Genomic DNA, 19,765 nt, shown 5'->3' on the forward strand with positions numbered 1-19,765 from the left:
CGTGTGTTTCCGCTGCCGTAGCGAAGCCGGGCGCAGCCGGAGGGTGACGGGCGCCTTGGCTGGGGGCTGCGGCGGCGCCGCGCGCTCGCCAGGGGGCGCCGCGGTGGCGGCGGCGGGCGGGCGGGGGGGGCGGGGCGGCGGCCGCGCATGCGCGCGGGCAGGGAGGCGGCGGCGGTAACGGGTCGCGGCGAGCGGGGACGGCGGCGCCTCACCCGCCGTGCCGCCAGCGCACGGCGAGCGGCCCGGAGCCCGGCCCCCTCCCGCGCCGGATGTGATGGGTGGCCGGGCGGGGGGGTGAGCGAGCGAGCGAGCGAGGCAAGCGGCGGCCCCGCATGAGGCGGCCGAGAGCCCAGCGCGGCCCGGCCCGGCCCTGACGAGCGGCGGCGGCGGCTTCTCCTCGGCGCCCCTCCTTCCCCCTCATGCCCCCGGCGCGGTAGCCGAGCGGGAGCGGCGAGGGCGGGCGGGCCCCATGCGGAGGAGCGGCCGGCGGGCGCCATGCAGCCGCCGCCGCAGCCCTACGAGTTCTTCGGCGAGGAGAACGGCCCGAAATGGCGGGGGCTCTTCGTGCCCGCCCTGCGCAAGGTCAGTCCGCCCGCGGCGGCGGCGGCGGCGGCGGGTGGGGCGGGCGGCACCTGCCCCTCAGGGCGCCCCTCCCCCACGCGCGGCGCCGGGCGGGGGAGGGGCGCGCGCCCCCCTTCCCCCCCCCCCCCGTAACCGTCGCCTCGCGCGGGGGTCTCGCCGCCGCTCCCCGCCCTGCCGCAGCCGCGTCCCGTTGCGCGGGAGACGCCGTCCGTCCCTTCGCCATCGCGTTCCCCCCCCCCCCCCCCCAAAGCAGCGCTTCCCGGCACCGGGCCCTTGCTGGCCGTCGCGCTGAGGAGCCTCCGCCGCCCTGGCCGTTACTTAGGACGCGTTGATGAGGAAGGTAACCGGCGGCGGTGGGGTGAAGGCAGCGCCGCAGGAGCGACCGCCCGCTGCATAAACGGGAGAAACCCTGGGGGGAACCACTCAGCCGCTGCCGGCCGACAGATTTATTTATTTATTTATTTATTTATTTGACGTATTTTTTTTTTTTTCATGGCAAGGTGGTCCCCAGCTTGTCACTCGGGCAGGACGCTGCTCGCATCGGGGGAATGAGTTAAATTGAGGCTAGCGGGGAGCGCGGCGGACCGTGTCCTTTGGTTGTGTGTCGTTTGCTTGTTGCTCGTGGATTAGCAAAGGTTGAGGGTCATTTATGTATTTCCTAATACAGTGGGATACAGATCTGCATCTTTGGTGTTGGGTAGTGCTGTAATACAAATAGTTCAGACACTCACGAGTGGTTTTTGTCTTTTTTTTTCCCCAGTAATAGTTTTAGTAATGCTGTCAGATCTATAGAGAGTGGAAGTAGAGGGTAATAATTCTCTTAAAAAAAATTTTTTTTTATTTGTATTTGTGTCACTTGTATTAAAAGCTAGTGAATGCAGTTAGTAGTCTTGTGGCTGGCATAAAAACCACTAACCATCTGCTTGAGCAATCCCGGATTTTCTCATTTTCGCTCCTGAACCTCCTCTTGACGATGGTAGTTGCTCTCCAGTGGGTCTTGGGAAGCTTAAAGCCTGCCACGCTGTTCTTCCTACCTGAGGTGGTTGCCAGTGGTTAAAATGTAAAACATCTCCTTGACACTAACCGCATCCACCAAATGTGAGGTATAGCAATATCAGTTTGACCCAAGCGGATTTCTTTACATCTTTAAAAGTGTTCTTGTTTTAGAATAAGAACAATGTAAAAGTTGGTGGATTAATGCTGCTCTTACCAGTTCTTACTGTCACTCTGAACACTTGATTTTGGTGAAAAGAAATAGAACAGAAACTTAGACTTTCTAAAACAGAGAAAATAAATTTTTGATCCCAGTGGCTGCTTGTGAAAATGTGTAGTTGCTTATAGACAATTTTTTTTCCTCCTGGGAAAATTCCTTGTCTGGAGTACCCACCCTTGAGCATGAAGCAATCCTACTGTAATGGGTATTTCTTTTATGAACATGCAGTATCAGTGAGTCAAAACAAAATTGTATCATTGTTCCAGTTATTGCAGTCAGGCTCTCAGTTTTAAAATCCTGTTTAAAAGATCAAATGCCCTAATATTGACACTGGAGATTTTTAAACCAGAACACTTTAGAAAATTTATGGATTGTTATTTTGTTTACATCTGGCACTTTTGCATTAGATAATGAGTTGAGAGCATTTCCGTTACTTACAGGATAGCTGGAAAATGTTGCACTGAAACCAAAGTGTGCACTAAAGCATCTGATTTTGTGTTGGTTTCAGAATTTATAAAGTGTTAATGCAATTTTTGAAAAAGTTTATAAATTTACTGCAAGTAGGTTTAAAAATCTGTGCTTGTCAGCCAGTTTAGATACTGTCTTTTCAAGCAGCATGCTTTTGCAATCAAAATTTTAGAGGAAGTCTATTGAGCTTCAGAAGCTGTTTTAGTTAAACAGCTGGAATCAGAGTTTGTTGAATTTCTAAACTGTCTTTTTATCACAGTAACTTACTCTGCAAATGCAGAGAGAGTATTTTATTTCCCATATTTGAAAGCCTTCCTTTTAATGAATACTTCTTGAAGTAGAGAAACTGGTAATAGAAAAAGAGAAAAGCTTTTGTTTTTCCTTGTGTATGGTGAGGTGTGAGAAATCTTAATTCTAAAGTACAAAAGATGCGGAATGGAATAACGAGTCAGTTCAGTTCACTGACAACAGATAATATTTCCTTGCTTCTTGAATTTTAAGTCAACGATACGCTTTGAAGAGCTTGATTCTTTCATTTGCATTCAGCAAGCTTAGGGTCACTTTTTTATCAAAACAATTTAAAGCCATTGCATTTACATTTGATTCTGTGCAGTTGACACTTGACAGAAATCATGAGTGAAAAAGATCTGGTAAAATACATCAGTTTTTAATATGTAGAAAAGGTGAGAATCTGTCCTTTGAACAATATTCTTTGTGAACGTAAGCAGTTATATAACCTTAAGATTAGTGCAGAGTGCTAAATTATACCTAATGTGTGAGGGGGGGGAAAAAACAAAAAAGCAAAACCAAAAGACATGACTAAAATAGACGTTTTTATTTTTTTGTATGTAAATCACTGCATCCTTAGTGCTGCCACCTTGGAATCCGGTAAGTTGAAACTTTTAAAGTAGTGTCATGTATTTCCTCTCTTCGAGCCAGTAGGTTTACAAGCATGCCCTTACTCTAAAACATTTTTTTTCCCTCTGTTGCACTGTGCTGAAAATCTCTGCAAGTAGGAAACGAATATAATGAAACTCGTTGTAGAAGTCCTGTCAAAGTAAACGAATTAGAAAAATAGCATTTTTATCTGGCCACTTGCATTACGGCTATTCGAACTGTGGTTTGTACTAAGTAAATCACTTCAAGCAGAACTATGGTTTAAGCTTTATAACGGCTTTTTATCCGGGAGCTAATTTGGTTATTAAAGACTCACGATGTCTCTTGGAATAATACTCCCAGTATGTACACAGCTGTTCTAACAGAAATCACATGCGTTTCCAAGTGCCTGCGAGCGAGGTTAGCTGTGCTTGAGTCCTCCGTGCTGCTGCCACCAGCAGGCGTCATCAAAGCTGCTGCTCGGTGGCTTGGGGCGGTTTCGGGGTGCAGTTTGGGGGAGCCGTGAGCGAGGGTCTCCTCTGCCGCCCCAGCGTCCCCACCAGGGGAGACGGTGGTGGTGGGGAGCCAGCGCTCTCCTCCCCGCTCCCTTCTCTCCTTCCCTAATTGGCCCTATCCAGCAAGTTTCCCCCTCATCCCAGTTTGGGATTCAGGGCCCATTCTTGTCTTTCACATGCAGTTTTTGGTGGTGGCGGCTTTTTTTTTTTCTTCTTCTTCTTTTTTTTTTCTTAGCCTTTTCTAGCCTGATGGCCTTTAAGGAAGGATGTCAAACTATGCAACGTGTTTCTAAAGCCAGCGTTTCAATTTTGTAACTGGGTTTCCCAGTACAGATCATACGCCAAATCCTGTTAATGCCTATTGTCAACTTATTTCCAGATAAAACTTTCCAGAACTGAGATGATTTTTCCAAGTTGGTGTCAATGCTTTGATGTTATATCTGTTAATTTTAGACTGGGATTTCAGGAGAGCCTGAGAAAATGAGGCACGAATGTCATGGTGACAGCTGAGCACTTAACTCCCAGTGACCCTTTGAAGGTCCCAGTTTTTATGTGCTGGGCTTGCATTCTACAGAAGTTTGTTGGGAATTGTCATCGAAAGCTTCATTAGTGCCAAACATCTTAGGTTGCTACCTGGAATAAACTTCTAGTCCCGTGGTTTCCAACGAGTTCTCAAAATAAAATAGCTAACTCTGTAGAACTAGCGTGCATTTTTGAAACGGCGCATAGCGTGTTGTTGGACATGCACATACTGATTCATTTGCTGTAAGCTATTCTCTGCACATTCTTAAGCTGAATTGTCACCTGTGTGCACTTTTACAGATCCACTGGCAAATTAAAAATCTATTTCTGTAAACAGGAGCTGTGCAGTCAGTTGCTTTAGGTTCTTAGTTTGTTGAATAGATTTTTCTAAATCAAATTCACAAGCATCTTGGGTATTTTTGTTTTCATTTTTTCCATTATCTGCAAATAGAAACCGTTAAACAGTTAATACTTGCGTTTTTGGAGGCACTGTACATGTCGGTGTAATCATTGCACTGTACACTATTTGCATTTTCTAAAACAATTCCACTATTGCTCTGCACTACTCATCAGATTTCTAGAGCATGACTAAAGGGTTTATTCTTAGCAAATGTTGCTTTCAGAAATATAAAAGACCGTTTTGAACACACTTTTGAAGTTTACATTAATTCAGTGCTGTTCTATACTGTAAAGCACAAGGGAGTTGATATGTAGCAGAACAATTCCTGCTAAGGTTGCACATTAGGCTCCTGGTCCCTAATAGCAGCAGAGGGGGTGCCCTGTTTCTTCCCTGCTCTGTCAAGTGCAGTTTGCCTGCGCGTTTCCCGTTGCAGGATCGGGCCCACAAGGTATGAATTATTTTATGCACTTGACAGCTTTGTAATTTCGACTGTAAAGTTGCTTGTTACATTATGGTATTTTAAAATAATACTGATACTTAGTTTTGGTGTCTGTTAGGTCATTTAACTTCTAAAAAACATACTTCTTTGAGCTCTGAAACAGCAGAACCTTTGCAGGTTTTTGCAGTACCTGCAAACCTGAGTGCCTTTATGTGAAACAAGGGAAGTGAGGAGGATGCTCGATTTGAAATTTCCCTGAAATGCGCACACTCTGTAGAGGTTTGAAGCTAAGATTGTTGCACCGCAGCACTGCGTCCACGGCTGAAACATGGACGGAGGTGCGGAAGGGAACACTAAGTTCCTACTGAGTGGTAGTTATCACAACTTCTTTAAACAATAGCCCGATTCCTCCATACCTTTTTTTTATTATTATTTTAATAACCCTGGTAGCGGTTGTGTATCTCTACATGTAGTTTTCTGGTCTGTTACTTATAAGTAGCCTGAAATCTTTTTGTCACACTATCACTATCAATTTTGACTCACTATCATAAATAATTTTTGCAACCAAAGGGACTAGTCCCTTTTATTAAAATCCTATTTTTTCCACACCTTTTCTGTTGCAGCTATTACACTGTTTAGCTTAAATACTGTGACTGGATTTTGCAGTTGACAAATAGTAATAGAATTTGCTCAGCCCCTGGCATGAACTGAAGGTAGTTTTTGGTTCTGAGGCATTTAAAAATAGTAGGAAGAGTGTAATTTTATTTGGCAGCAGTAGCAGAAGAAACACTTCCTACCTATGTTGTTAAAATGGAATATGGAAATTGGCGTTTGTGTTGGCTTAAGGAATTGCCAGGCTAACAAGTCACAGAAAGAAAAAAAAAAAATTGTTTGCTGCCCTAATTCACTTTGATCTTGCTCCTTTATTCCCCTCACGTTTGATCATTTTGCCCCCTTTGCATACTGTGTAATCCATTTATGTGAAGAATTGGATTAAAATCTCCGTACATCTGGTGCCCATGCTTCGACAGTGACTACAGACAGTCACGTGGCTCTGCCGAATTCCCCTCGCACCCTCTCAGTGCTGCCAAATTTCTTGCCAAAGCAGGTTTTTTTTTTCTCCGTTCTCCTGGAACCCCTTTTCTGTAATTCCCCCTTGCTTACTTGTCAAAACAGCATTCCTGTAAATCCACTAAACCGCATCCCCTCCTGCATCCTCTTTCCTGAAACCTGAAAAAAATTGTCAAACAACATGGTTTTCTCTTATTTTTTCATCTCCCAAATTTCATGCGTTTCATGCTCTGATTTGAACTGCCCCACCTGTTGCAATAGATGTCTCCTCTCCACCACCTCTCCTGGTCTCCTTAACTTTTTGCATCTTTCTTCTCCCCACAGTGCAAGCATTATCTCTTCTGGAGAAGCTGTTGCGGCTGTTATTTGCCTTTATAATTACTTCACCAATTCCTTTTTTTCTCAGGCTTTCCAAATGAGTTGTGTATTACATTCCTTGATTTCAGTGGCTTACTCATTTCAAAAACGTGCTTAGCACTATCCCTGAGGACTTCTTTCTTTCCAGTCTTTATAGCCTCTTTCATTCTCCTGACGCTTCCCGCAATTCTCGATGTTGTTTTAGTGACCACGTGGTTCACAAAGCAATATCTCTGCCGGTCTGCACTGTCTCCCCTTCTCTGCTGTGCCATATTTAAGCTTTGGCTTTTTTTTTTTTTTTTTTTTAGCAGTACGTGTCTTTGTTTTTTGCTGTATATCATATTTTATTGCATCCCTCTGTTCTCTTCACTTTCAGTATAATCTCCAACCTTGCCATGCAGCTTTCCCAAACTCTGCTGCTGTCTATACCTTGCTGTCCTCTGCTGCTCATGAATTAATCTTCATTTTTGAATCTTCTGAAGACATCATTGAAAAAGTTATTGGCTTGTTTGAATAATTCGGTCTGCTTGAGTGAGCTATTCATATTTGGAAAGACATGATGTGAAATGTGGGGAGAGGGAGCTTGAAGGTGCTGGATTTGGACTTGGGAATAGCTCTTAGGGAAGTGGTATGTTGAATAGTTGGGAGAGACTTGGAATCTGTTAACATTAAAGTAGGATGTGTGCAGAGCACTCTCCCCACTGGTTGTGTTGCTTTTCTTCCATCTCATAGGGCAGGGACTGTGTCTTGTTCATTTAGGGCTTATCTCAATTTAAACAAGGCATTTTATATGGATAGATAAAATCTAAATGCTTACTTTCCCATATGTTTTTAAGGTATAAATATATATATGTTTGTGTGTGTATAAACACACATACACATACATGTGTTTTGGTTTTATTTTTGTTTTGTTTTTTTGTTTTTTTAGTTTCTCTTTTAGCCTTTGCTTAAAGAGATGCAATCGGCTGCAAAAAGGAAAAGTTACTTGTTTGGATAGAAAAGCAGGGAGTATGAAGATGTTGCAAGAGACAAAAAATGAACCGTAGAGGAGATTGAGGAAGAAGTGAAGCATGGTAGGGAAGTGCAAGCAGGCTAGCCCAGGAGAAACTACCAGCCGGCAGCTCTTTGAGCAAATACGCCTGTGCAGTCATCAGCAATAGCCTGGAATCAATCTGATGGCGGTAGGATCCAGAGACTCGGTCTCGTGCTCTTATTCTCCAGGGCTGCACTAGCAGTGTTGCAGCACTCAGCTTCACAAAATGCTGTGTAAGCGTATTACATGCTCTAGCTATATAGGCTTACGGAAAAGGATGGAGGGCTAGCGGGTCCCCGTTGGTTGATAAATTGCCAGTCGAGCTCTGCATTTATGCTATTATCAATCTATGTGTTTGTTTGCACCAAGCGCACTTCCCAGCAGATTTTAGGACCGTGTTCTGCAGTGCTATTCCGGAATGCAGATCCCTGTCTGCTCCACTGATCGTGGATGTCTTTTACTTACTCCCCTCAACTTTATTCTCCTCTAGAATATAATATATATTGGTAGTTAAAGAGCTAAAGCCAAAAAAAGTTAACGTGGAAGTGGCGTTTTAGGATGACTGTTTAACAACCATCCCTGTATGTGTAATCACTTCCAGGGATCAACATATGTGAGATACAACAGCAGGATGAATGATCTGCTGCCGAGATTCCTTTGGTAGCTCAGTAACTGTGTTGTGTGAATACTTCATTTTGCTAACCATGCAGCAAAGATTTTAGAATTGCAGTAAAAAGATAAAATGCTGTTTGCAGATCACTTATTAAATTCCCCTTTGCTTAAGGGACTACTTTGCCCCTTTCTCTGTTAGCGTTTAATAGTTTGGTTTAAGAAAGACGGCCCATCTAGAAATGGCTGTATTGGAAGTAAAGTTACAAATTAGTGCAGTCATTTAAAAAAAAAAATTACAGTGCATTTTTATGCGGGATATCTCTTCAAGTCCTGAAATCTTCGTGGTTCTTTCTAAATGCCTGTAGGAGAGTATCAATTTCACTTGGAAATTGGGGATATCGGTGCTGTCATTTTTCACTGAGTAAGAGCATTACAGGCCTTTAAGTTACTTCATCTGGTTCCCCTCTCCCTCCAGAGCATGAGTATAAATCATCCAGACTGATGGATTAAAAATGCTTTTGGAGCTGATGTTCCATGTTTTTTAGTGGGCAGTGTTATCTTTAGAAGAGGAAAGATAAGGAGGAATAAAAGCCCAACTTAAAAAGAGCCATTTATCTGATTCATATTTTCTTCTTCCTGGCTTTTAACATCTCAGTCCTGGGCAAGTCTAGAACTACTTTCTTTGTCAATGATGTACTTTCATCAGCTTGAACACAGTGTATGGAAATACTGACAAGTGTTGGCAAGATTGTAATCAAGCCATGCTAGTAAATATTTAGCTTTCATGTTCTAATTATTTTTCTTGCTCCTAAATTTATATGCTGTGTTCCTCAAGTAAACAAACAGCCCTCCAGAGTTTTACTTGTCCACTGATCTAGTATAACTGTGTTTTTAAGGGGCAAGTAAAATATGAATCATTTCTAAGTTAAAATCGGTAGCTGTAGGAAAAGGGGAATGAGTAGTTTTTTGTTATGAAAAGTTTGGAAATTTAACAGGCATTTTACAAAGCTGTCCTGTTGGCATAGAAAGCGTTAGAGTCATTGTATCATCCCACTAACAGGTTTTGTGGTGGCATTTTTTTAATCAGAAATTTTTTGTTCTGAAAATGCAAGTAGTACTGGAATATCATTTTCTGAGTGTGTGGTTGTTTATTAATATAAGTAGAGAATAAGTAGCGATGTTGTAATCTAGTCTTTCAGAAATACAAATTCACGTGCTTTCGATGGTTTGTGCTGCCAAAGACTTGATTTGCATAAGCATGAGTTTGGGGTATTTCTGTTTTTTTTTTTATGAACAAACTCTTGTTTTGCACTTGTTCTTACTATGGAACAAGCTGAGCTTTCTGAGTGGGTTTTTACTACCAAAATACATGTATTACGTGAAAATATATTTAGACTGTGTAGCCAAACATCTGGTTTGTCTCATTAGTGCAGGCTAAAAAGAAGTTACTTGCCATTTTTACTCCAGTAGTTTTTCCTCAACTTTTTGTTGTTTCAGATCAAATGCTCTGATCCATGCATTTATATTCAGGACTTCAGAATTGTCCCCAAGATCAGATATTACTGGCATGAAGTCTGAATCTCAGAACTCCTAAGGTTCAAAATTAAGCTTGCCCTTTTAGTAGCTCTAAAATATAAGATTAGCTTGTTTGTAATCCTAGTACTGTTGATTATCTCCTTGAAAAGCTTTCATCCCCATCTTTTCTTAACAGACTTTTTTTTCCCAAGGGTCTATAACAAATATTAAAATCTCTTTGAGAAGGAGTCTGGAGCTTGACTTCCTCTCCGCAGCTGCCTGTTTTCTCTAGGAACTTTGGTGGCATGGTGCGTTGACCTGCCCGTCAGAAAGAAAGAGGGGCAGGAGCTAAATTTACCTTTAAGTTCCCTTTCAGTCTCTTCCTGAGCTGCTGCCGGGGTGGACGCAGTCAGGCTCTCGGAGGCAGCCCTGGCTCTTGTGCCGCAGGCAAGCGTTAACTGGAGGCTACGGCCAGAGGAGGGAGACGCCCCTGTGAAGCAGCTGCTGGATTTTCATCAAATATGCAAGTGTTGGAGGGGTGGAAGAGCAGGGAGAAGTCAAGAAGAGGGGCAAAGGAAAGAACTGTTTTAGGAACTCCCATTTAAAGTAAGAGCGGATCCTTTAAATCCCCAGAAGGGCCTTAGGGCCATTTTTAAATGCCACACTTAAAGGACTTATACCTGTTATTTCATTCCTATTCTTTGAAACAGATCAGGAAGGAATAATCTTATGTGAATGACAAGCAGTGGAAGAATAGCTAGTCCTTCTAATCTTAATCTCCCTCTTTAATGACTTCAAGGACTCTGCTTGGGCTGTTTCAGAGAGAGGAGGAGTAAAAAAACATGTTTCTCCGATACTTTCTCTCAGTATTCTTACTGCAGAGTTGTAGCTGGAGAGTGCAACACATTGTGTTTTTAAGTATTTTGAACTTTAAAGGAAGTGGTTGCAAGTCAAATCAAAGTTTAGCCCTGTGTTAACTACTGTATTATTGCATGCCTACTAATAATGCTGCACTCCAATATTCCAGTTTGAACCTGAGCTCAGTGGATGTGCCTTCCAGAAGAAACATGTCCTCAGTTATTTCTCCTGCTTTTTTCCATACATTCAGTGATTTGGCAAGCATCCACTCCTTGTTTTTTCTGCTCTTTCAATCGGGATGTAGTTGAATACTGTAAATAGTAAGTGTTTTGTCCGTGATGGAGCAGCAGCATTTGATTTGCCATTGAACGGCTTTTATAACTATCTTTTTGTTTTGCCAGTGTCTCACTATGAAATTGTTTTTCTCTGTCATGGCACTTGTGTCAAAATAATTCCTCTTAAAGCCTGGGTGTTCATGAGTACTTCAGGGACCTTTCTGTGATGCTCTAAGCAGGTCATGTTAAGGTAGCCTGTATCATTTCAAACAGAAACTGATTTCTGAATGCGCTAGTAAGAGTAGTCTCAACCATGAAATGCTGGGATTCGTCATCAGTTTTGCTCCTTCTGTAGCAAAATTGGCTCCAGGACCTGTTTTTGTGTTCGTTGGAGGAAGCTGAGATTCTCTCCCAGTGTTTGAAGAGGGCTGAGTGCTCCTCTGCTTGGCTCTCAAAGGTGCGGGGTATCCCTGTGCTCTTGACAAAGCTGAGGAGAGTACAGTATGCCGTGAGCTGGTCATGCCTGCGAACTGAAGTTAGTTATGAGTAAAGTAATTTTCCTAGTGGCAGTGACTTTGGTTTTTAAAGTGAGTGACTGTCATAAGAGGAGGAGAATGGCTACAGGAAATTGGAGTTTTCCCTCTTCTCTGAAGGGGAGCACAGCTTCTCTTTCTCATCTTCTTATAGCTCCTGTTCTTGACATTTCTGTGGGGCATCAGTAAGGTTTCCCTGTGTGGGAAGTATCATTTCAGCTTATTTCCTAGTTAGCTAGCTAATGGTTTTGCCGTAGTAGCGCTCTTGCAAGAGAGACATGGCGGGACCTTAACTTGACACTTCCTGGTTTTCCATTGTTTTATGAATTAAACTCTCATGCTCAGGAAGAGCATGAAATGCACTGACTATTGTTGAAAACCTGCAGTCTTAAGTAAGTGTTTTTAAAGGGTGGCTTGGGGGGGGGGTTCTTTCAGTAGTACGTGATCTTGTATACAGATGAGCTGTATAACAGTTACATGAAGCAGAGAAGTATTCATACTTGAGTTTTTTAAAAAAAAAAACAAACGTACTGGTCTATACAAAAACTCTGTGACAAAACTGGATTAGAACCAGAATGCGTATTCCCTGCTCTCTTAGTTTAAAACTGCTTTGTTGATACGTTTCTTCACCTCCTTTTCAAGGAAGGATGATAGCAGTGTAGAACTAAGCTCTAGAAATGTGACTTGTTATCTGTGGGGGTTTCTTTCCCCCATCATGTTCACCCTGGATATTGCACAGCAGTCCACATGGTTGGCTATCACTTTTCACCATCCCTGTGTAATATCTAAGCCACCAACTCCAGTATAATTTGCACCAAAATATGTTTTCACATTTTCAGTATCCCAGCCTACTCCCCTGAGACACTTGCATTGCCATCCTTGGTATGTGAGGTCCTCGTCGGTGCTCTGCAATCTTGGAGCAGTGCTTTAGCAGACCTCTCCATCCAAGTCATCGTCTCTGCTTCTGGGATGCTGCGATGTAGGGCAGCTGCCTCTGCTGGTGTTCCCCTCGGTGGGTCTGTGCTTCCTCTCCCTGCCTGCTGGCCCACCTGGCCCCTCGTCTCTTTTTGTGCGGAGATGTGGGGACAAAGTGGAGTCCTGCTTTCCCCTCTTCTTTCCAGGCCGTGCCACCTCAGGGCATGGGGTCGTAGTGCCTTGCGGTAGCTCTGGCTCCTGAGGCAGCTCTGTGGACCCTCCTCTGCTGCAGGCAGTGAAGGAAGCCGCCAAGACACCTCGCTTCTCGTTGGTCCTGTTTTTGCACAGCTTACAAAAGCCTTCAGGGCTGCAAATTGAGTGCTATGAATTGATTAGTTAGTTGGGGGGAAGCCCTCAGAGCCCCCAGGTGCTTTGTGTACTCGCCCGTTGTCTGTGGACAGATGAGCACCTGTATTTCAGGGGATCAGAATTGGACCCAAAGGTGTTATTCCATCTCTTCCCCTGAGAAAGTACCAATCCGTTGGCCTTGTGTTTGAAAGCACATACAGAACGCCACTCTTAAGTATGGAAGTTTACTTTTTTGAGGTGATTATCATAGAATTTGTATGGGGAAAGTAGGGAATTTCCCTGGATTGTGTTCTTTATGAATCTTTTGGCTATAGTTTATGACCTAGTTAGTGTTTTCCTGAGTGAGAGCCTGCCAAGCAAAACTGAGTATCTAGACCAACTCTTCAGGGTTTTTAGGGTGGGGTGATTGTTTGTTTTGGGGGAGATTTTTAGTAGGAAAACAGTCAGGTTGGACCGGGGAGAGTTATCTGTGGCCCTTTAGCTGGTGTGAGCATATGTTGAGGTTGCCTGTTTAAGCTTATTTGGTCTAGCTGAAAAGCTGTGATTAATCTCCATGAAGTGACATAAAAGGTGTTATCCTGCCTTGTATCAGAGAGAAGTGGAAGTCACCTTTTCTCACAGTGTATTTTCTAGTCTTGACACTCTTGTGTTCTTACACATGCTTTTCCTTAGGTCCCCCTCTCTGACATAGATTTGTATTTCATATCTCTTTTTCTCATGCCTCAGAGCATATCATGCTCTAGTTAGTTTTCTGTTCCTGAGGCATCTCAAGAGTTGTTCCAGCTGTTCTCCAGTGTTGTGGCCATGTGTTTTAGTGGCCACGCGTTTTAAGAGGATGTTAATTCTGTACCCTGCTAGCCTGGTTGGTTCTCTTTCCCCAGTGTCCTTGCTTCTTGAGTCTTTTCCTCTGGTGGACCCATGCTCCTCCTCTGTTCACGATTATCAAGTACTCTTTGGTAGTGGTAGGTACAACTGTATCTTACTCCTTCTGTGGGTGAACAAGTGTGGAATTAAAGGAGCTAACCCAAACTGATTATTTTCACTGCATCTTTAGCAGAAGCCTGCCTTGACTTACACACTTAGAATTTCTTCCCAACCATAAAGGCCAAACACTTAGTTTTTAATTGAATAGAAACACTAACTTTGCAGGAGTAGGAATTGCCATCTTAACTACATAGGAAGCTTGTGGGAAATTACTAGAAGTGTGGGAATTTGCAGCACTGAAATATAGAGTTACTCTGTGTTTTCTACAGTTCATCATTCAGTAAAACTTCTGAATGAAAAAAATGCTAATTCTTTTGGACAGGTTCAACAACAGGTTCACCCAAACCTTTCAGCAAAAGAAGATTCCCTTTATTATATTGAAGAGTTGATACTTCAGCTGCTAAACAAACTATGCATTGCTCAGCCACGGACTGTCCAAGATGTAGAGGTAAGACTAGATACTGGAAGATGAAGTGCTTGCTTACAGAGTCACTAAGAGGAACTAAAGTATTTTGAACGATGCAGGTTGAAGTTAAAGCAAGGCAAATCTGAAGAGCAGAGCTTGCTAATACTAATTTTCTAAAAAACTATCTAGTATTCTACTTTCATAAGGCAAGCTTAATTGGAAACACCGTTTGTTATAGAGGGCTTCAGAATGGAAATGGTGGGAATGTTTTCCTTCAATATTATTTTTATAAAAGAAGAATAGTTTTGAAAGATTTTCTGCTGCTTTAATACAATGAATAGAATTAATAAAATGAAACAGGAATAGAATTAAATGAATAGAGTTAATAGAATGAAAGGATGTTTCAATTTTTCCTCCTCTTTGCCATTAATATGGTCAGAAAAATATAAATATTGTAAAGAAAGGTTACTGTTGTTAGGCCTGGATTCTGCAGCTGAGGGAAGAGAGTTGTGTGTTCCTGGAACTTTATTGAACTCACTGAGGCTCTTGTATAATTGCAGCTGTCTGCTTTTGTGTCATCGGTCACAAAATGAGGGCTTTAATGGAGTGTGCTTCAGTATACAGTCTAGAGAGAGAAAGTGATTTCATGTAGCTGTTGCACATTATAGTCTGGCTTTGCAGAGTATTATTTTTGCAGCCATCTATACGTCTAGGGCTTTCAGCCAACAGCAAAGTAAAGTCCTCATTTGATATTCTATATATTTGTCATGGAAATAAATATAAAATGTTTACAAAATAATTGCCTAAGGGGTTTTAGATTCTTATTAGATACAATAATCATCCTTTATTCCACATTGACTCAATTCATTAATTATTAATTTTGGTTTATGATTAATGTATTTTGTAATACCGATGCATGAAGATTATAGTATGACTAAACAAAAGCAAAACTTAATAATCGCTTAATAGCTCTCAGGATTGTTACTACTATCAGTCTGGATTTGAACTTTTGATGGGAGGCTGAGAAATTTCATGTTCCTTCTCCAGTTCCCAGCCCATCAAACCACTTAGTACATAGGACAGATTGAGACAGCACTGATTACTCTACACAGCAACTCTGTAGTTTTCTGCTTCTGAATTGTGAGCTGATAAAATTACCCTGTGTACACGGGAATTAAGAATTTTTCTTCGGGTATGTATAAGCTCCACAAATTACTGTTTGCAAAAAAGTGCACGCAATACCCACAATCTTCTGAGAAAACTGCCAACTCTTTGAGTTGCAGTTACGAATATCGCAACTAAATCCTATGTGGTGTATTGCTTTAAATATACCTGATATTTTAAGGCTGTGAATAATAAAACATTATTGCACTTAGCAATATGACAGTTATTTCATTTAAAAACATGGAGCTGAGTCTAAAGAGCGGTAACAGGCTCCCCAAAACTTTATTGTTCCATAGGTCAACATGTTCAGACTCTTCCAAACCCAGGAAAATACAATACAGTACTCAGGACTGCGCTGCCGGCAGGCACCTGAGGTTCATGTTTGAAGGCTTCTGGTTCTGCTCCTCAGCTGTTCTTAGCTGTTGAGAGGAAACATGAGAGCTGTGATCTCTAAAGTTTATCATGCAGATACTTACGTAGCAGCCTGGAGTTAATGGAACTATTTGTGCGTTATAAACTTAATCAGGTCTGAAAGATCAAGGTCTGAAGTCTCAAATTATAACAGACTCTATAGATGAGAAAAAGCCCTTTGAATTGTTCCCAGCAGAGCATTGGGAACCAGTAAAGTCCAACTGCAAATGACATATGTTACTTGTGAAATGAATTGGTATGTTGACGAACAGCCGAATTCCACGTTGCCTCCATTTTCTGGGTGACCTTCCCATGGAATCCCAAGAAAAGTTTGTTTCAGTAAACCAGCCTAGAGTTTTAGGCTCCTGTCTGGGAGGAAAGGGCCCAGTGCAGTTACCTGGCACGAACAGCTGGTGCTGCAGGTCGAGTGTTAAATGGTCGTGTGCTAATATTGGGAAGCTGCCGCTGAGAAAATGCCAAGTCTGCTAAATTTCAGAATATGCAGGAAAATCTTTTTATCAAAGGGACACATGGATTACACCACCTTCCTAGGATCGTTCGTAGATAATCTATAAAGCAGCTCGCGTCTGGACTTTCACCCATCCAGACCTCAGTGTTGCCCGGGTGCTGGACGGATGGGAAAGCTGTCGTTTAGCTCAGGTTAAAGATCCAAAGCGGAGACTGAGTTTGGCACCACACCACGTACTGTGCCTTCCTGGGAATGTCGGGAGGGGGGGAAGAGCACCGTAGTGTGCCGTGCAACAGCTTTCGGGGTGTAAAGTCAAGTGATCACCGCTCACCTCTGAGAACTGAACGGAGCCATTGCAGTTGTGATGTGTTGGCAAAAACTCCCTTGTCTTTTGTGTTCTTTATGGGATGGCTAATACTCCCGTTTATTTTTAAAATCAGTTTTCCCAAAGTCACTTAAGAAGCAGGCATTAGGGTTCCGTTTAGAATAGTTGTAGGTTCCAAGTGTAGCGATTAATTCCCTAACTCCCAGTAGCTGCCACGGCAGCAGGAGGACTGGGTAACTTCATGAAAAGCATGGACCGAGGGGCTTACAGGCTTAGTCTGGGTTTGCTGAGGTGTGCGACTCCTGCCCAAAGCTGCTTGTTCTGTTGCAGAGATCCTCTCGCCTGTTCATATAGCAGCCGTAGAAATGTGAATCCATATAAAAGTAACCTGAAGCGGGTTACAGTTTACCACGGTGTTGTGGGCTGTAAGCTGCAGGTGTTGCGACTGGCCATGCAACAGGGAAGGTGTGAGCTTGCAGGAGCGCTGGCTGGAGCCGGCCTTGTTCATGAATCACAGCCCTACGTGTAGTTTGGAGATCCTGCGTTTGCTTTCCGTTTCTGCCATAAACTTGATGTGACGCAGGGCAAGTTACACGCTGGACTTCTGTGAAATTAGAACAATACCTACTTGTTTTCTTCATTTAGACTATGAGCTGTTTAGTACTTCCTCATGTTGTTTATTTTTTGGGCTCCTGCTCTCAGCTGAGGTTTCTTGCCACTCCGCTGATGTAAAGATCAAGAGCAGGAGTTGTTTTAGGAGATTTGAAGGAGTACTTGATGCTTAGGGAAAGGAGGTTGTTTGGGATTGTTGAAAGGAGTGAAGCTGAATTGGATAAGAAGGAGAAAAGTTGGGAGAACATGTTGCAAACACTGAGGAGGAGGATAATTGGCTATACTGCAGAGGAAGTAATTTGCTGTTTTGTTTTGTTCTTTAAACTTGTCTTTGATTACTGCGGTTAATCTAAGTGCATCCTTTATGTTTGGACAGGAGCGCGTTCAAAAGACATTTCCTCATCCAATAGACAAGTGGGCGATTGCTGATGCACAGTCTGCTATAGAGAAACGAAAAAGAAGAAACCCTCTCCTGCTACCTGTGGACAAAATACATCCTTTATTAAAGGTATTTAAAACAGCAACCTGATAACTACTACCTGATAACTAACCCGCCCCGGTCCCTCCAGCTGTATTGTTACTGTAAAAGTTATACTTTAAAAATATTTCTTCAATTTGTGTGAAAACTATTGTGAATAAGAATGTAGGTAAGTTTCTCATGTTGGCTGAAGGAGTTAAGAGTCACCACAGAACAGTACACATATTACTGTAGTGTGTAATAAATCTAAATCCCTAAGTCCATCATATTCTAGACCTTAGTTTGTTAATATGTTATTCTGCTTTGAAATATGACCAGTTATATTTTAACATAACTAAAATCCAAACAAACACAAATACCTTACCCACTTCAGTGACACCGTTCTAGAGCTTTGTTTCAAAATGCCGCAGAAGTCAAAGTAGAGGAATGGAATGGAAAACAAGTAGATCCTGTTCCTCATATGCCATCAACTAAGATGTGTATTGATTTCATTGTTGAGTTTCACTGATGCCTTCATTTTAAAATCAATAGATTTGCAAAGGCATAACAAAAGACCAAAGACAGACTGTATTATTGGCAGGTTTTGAGAAGGAGAGGGGCCATCTTGATTCTTAAATGTCATGTCGTTTACAACAGATATAGAACTCCTTGCTTATAGTCAAGGTTTAGTGTCATACAGTAAGTATCTACTCGTACCGTGCCCCTGTAGTTGAATTAAACACTGCGGTTTCTTTGGTTTTCTTCTATTTATTTTGCTTGTGCTTCAAAACTTAAAAAAATTGCCATTCTCCGGAGGTGGCATTGTTGCACCAACATTTCCCGCTAGCTTGAAGTAGATTGTGTAATCTCCTGTCTGCTCCTTTGAAGAAACATCATTCAAGCATAAGCAGAAATTAAAGCGCTTTTTCAGGAGTAGTCACTGTGCTCTTATATACGATGTCTCGGTTTGTGGTAGTTAATGAGATTGGGATAAATGTTTGGAAAGAAAAGCATCAAATAAGACCTTTCTAGAGAACGCTGGCTTTCATAAAGTCTGCTTTAGAAGTGTGTGGACATAGATAAAGAATGTGATTTTTAGAAGATACATCAAAACAGGATGAGAGAGACATTAGTTTATTCAAATGTGTGAACTTGTCTGTATTTATTCCTGGCAGTCCTGTCACAAACAGAGACTGCATGGTACGGTACGTGCAGTACAGAACAAGGAGCACGTAGCTAAAAGAGCAGGTGCAACATTCATTGTGGGTTTTTTTCTGTCCAGACTTTTCTCTCTAATTATTTCATGTTAATACAAGTATGCAGATACCTTTGACTATACAAAGTGAAAAGCTAACGGGTGGACTAAAATGGATCGTAGCGTGTAAGAGGTTGAGCATACAGTCCGTAGTTTCATTAAAGACAACTTTTTCTGTCAGAAACAAATTAAAATGTAGTGTGCTCTTTTCTCAAGAGTCCAGATTTGGGCCACAGTCCCTGCAGTATACATAGATGTAGACTAGCATTTGGGTACAAGGGTAATTCCAGTGAGGTCCCTTCCCTTGAAGGAACCCTATTTTTAAGATTTATTTTTAGGGGAAGGATTACTGTAAGTTCTCTAGCTTTTCATCTGGTCTGTATATGGCAAAATGTCGTAGGGAATTATTTGCAAGCGTTTCCTTTGACCCTGTTGATTGAATTTTCATTTGCTGTCCTTTGCCCTGGCTGTTACATTGCTGTGAATTATCAACACAGACAAGATTAATTTCAGTAGAAACAAAATGTATGAATTGTTAGTCAGAATGAATTTCAGGAATAAATAGCATTGTTGTTTTTCTTGTTTTCAATTTGCAGGAGGTCCTAGGTTATAAAGTAGATTACCACGTCTCTCTGTATATTGTGGCTGTCTTGGAATACATCTCAGCTGACATCTTAAAGCTGGCTGGAAACTATGTTTTCAATATACGACACTTTGAGATCTCCCAGCAAGACATAAAAGTGTCAATGTGTGCTGATAAGGTAAGGAGATGGGATTAAAATTGTCTTTTGGAAAGATAAGGAGGTAGATACGGGAGATAATATTTAAAAAACTCATCCAAAATAAGATATGAGAGACACTAGTCTTATATTCATAAACATCTCTTTTTTTTTCTATGGCAGGCCTGTCACAGTAAAGACTTAACCTGTGTCAATTAAGCCTGTTAAATTTTGGAACAGTAGGGCTTCTTATAAAACAATATAAGGATGGAAAATGATACTGTCCTTTATTTACCAGCTGTGTTAACGTCCTCCTGATGTCACTTTGTAGTGATGGCTCTTTTCTTCTTTGCGGCACAAAAAAGAACCTTTAGTTTTCGTCCTCATTAAAATGAGAAACATTTTTGTTG

The 19,765-nt window shown here is 42.1% G+C and overlaps 1 protein-coding gene across 1 annotated transcript in view; it reads left to right on the forward strand.

Annotated features, from left to right (window-relative positions):
* The first annotated feature begins 334 nt into the window (after positions 1-334).
* Positions 335-19,765, forward strand: part of SOS2 (SOS Ras/Rho guanine nucleotide exchange factor 2) — a 57,737-nt gene continuing 38,306 nt past the window's right edge. Inside the window, exons 1-4 of the mRNA XM_067295195.1 lie at positions 335-582; positions 13,860-13,985; positions 17,301-17,432; positions 19,233-19,397. Coding sequence (XP_067151296.1) covers positions 496-582; positions 13,860-13,985; positions 17,301-17,432; positions 19,233-19,397 — 510 coding nt within the window. The 5' untranslated portion in view covers positions 335-495. The remainder of the gene's footprint in view (positions 583-13,859; positions 13,986-17,300; positions 17,433-19,232; positions 19,398-19,765) is intronic.

This window comes from Apteryx mantelli, chromosome 4 (genome assembly GCF_036417845.1).
Source record: "Apteryx mantelli isolate bAptMan1 chromosome 4, bAptMan1.hap1, whole genome shotgun sequence".
Classification (NCBI taxonomy): domain Eukaryota; kingdom Metazoa; phylum Chordata; class Aves; order Apterygiformes; family Apterygidae; genus Apteryx; species Apteryx mantelli.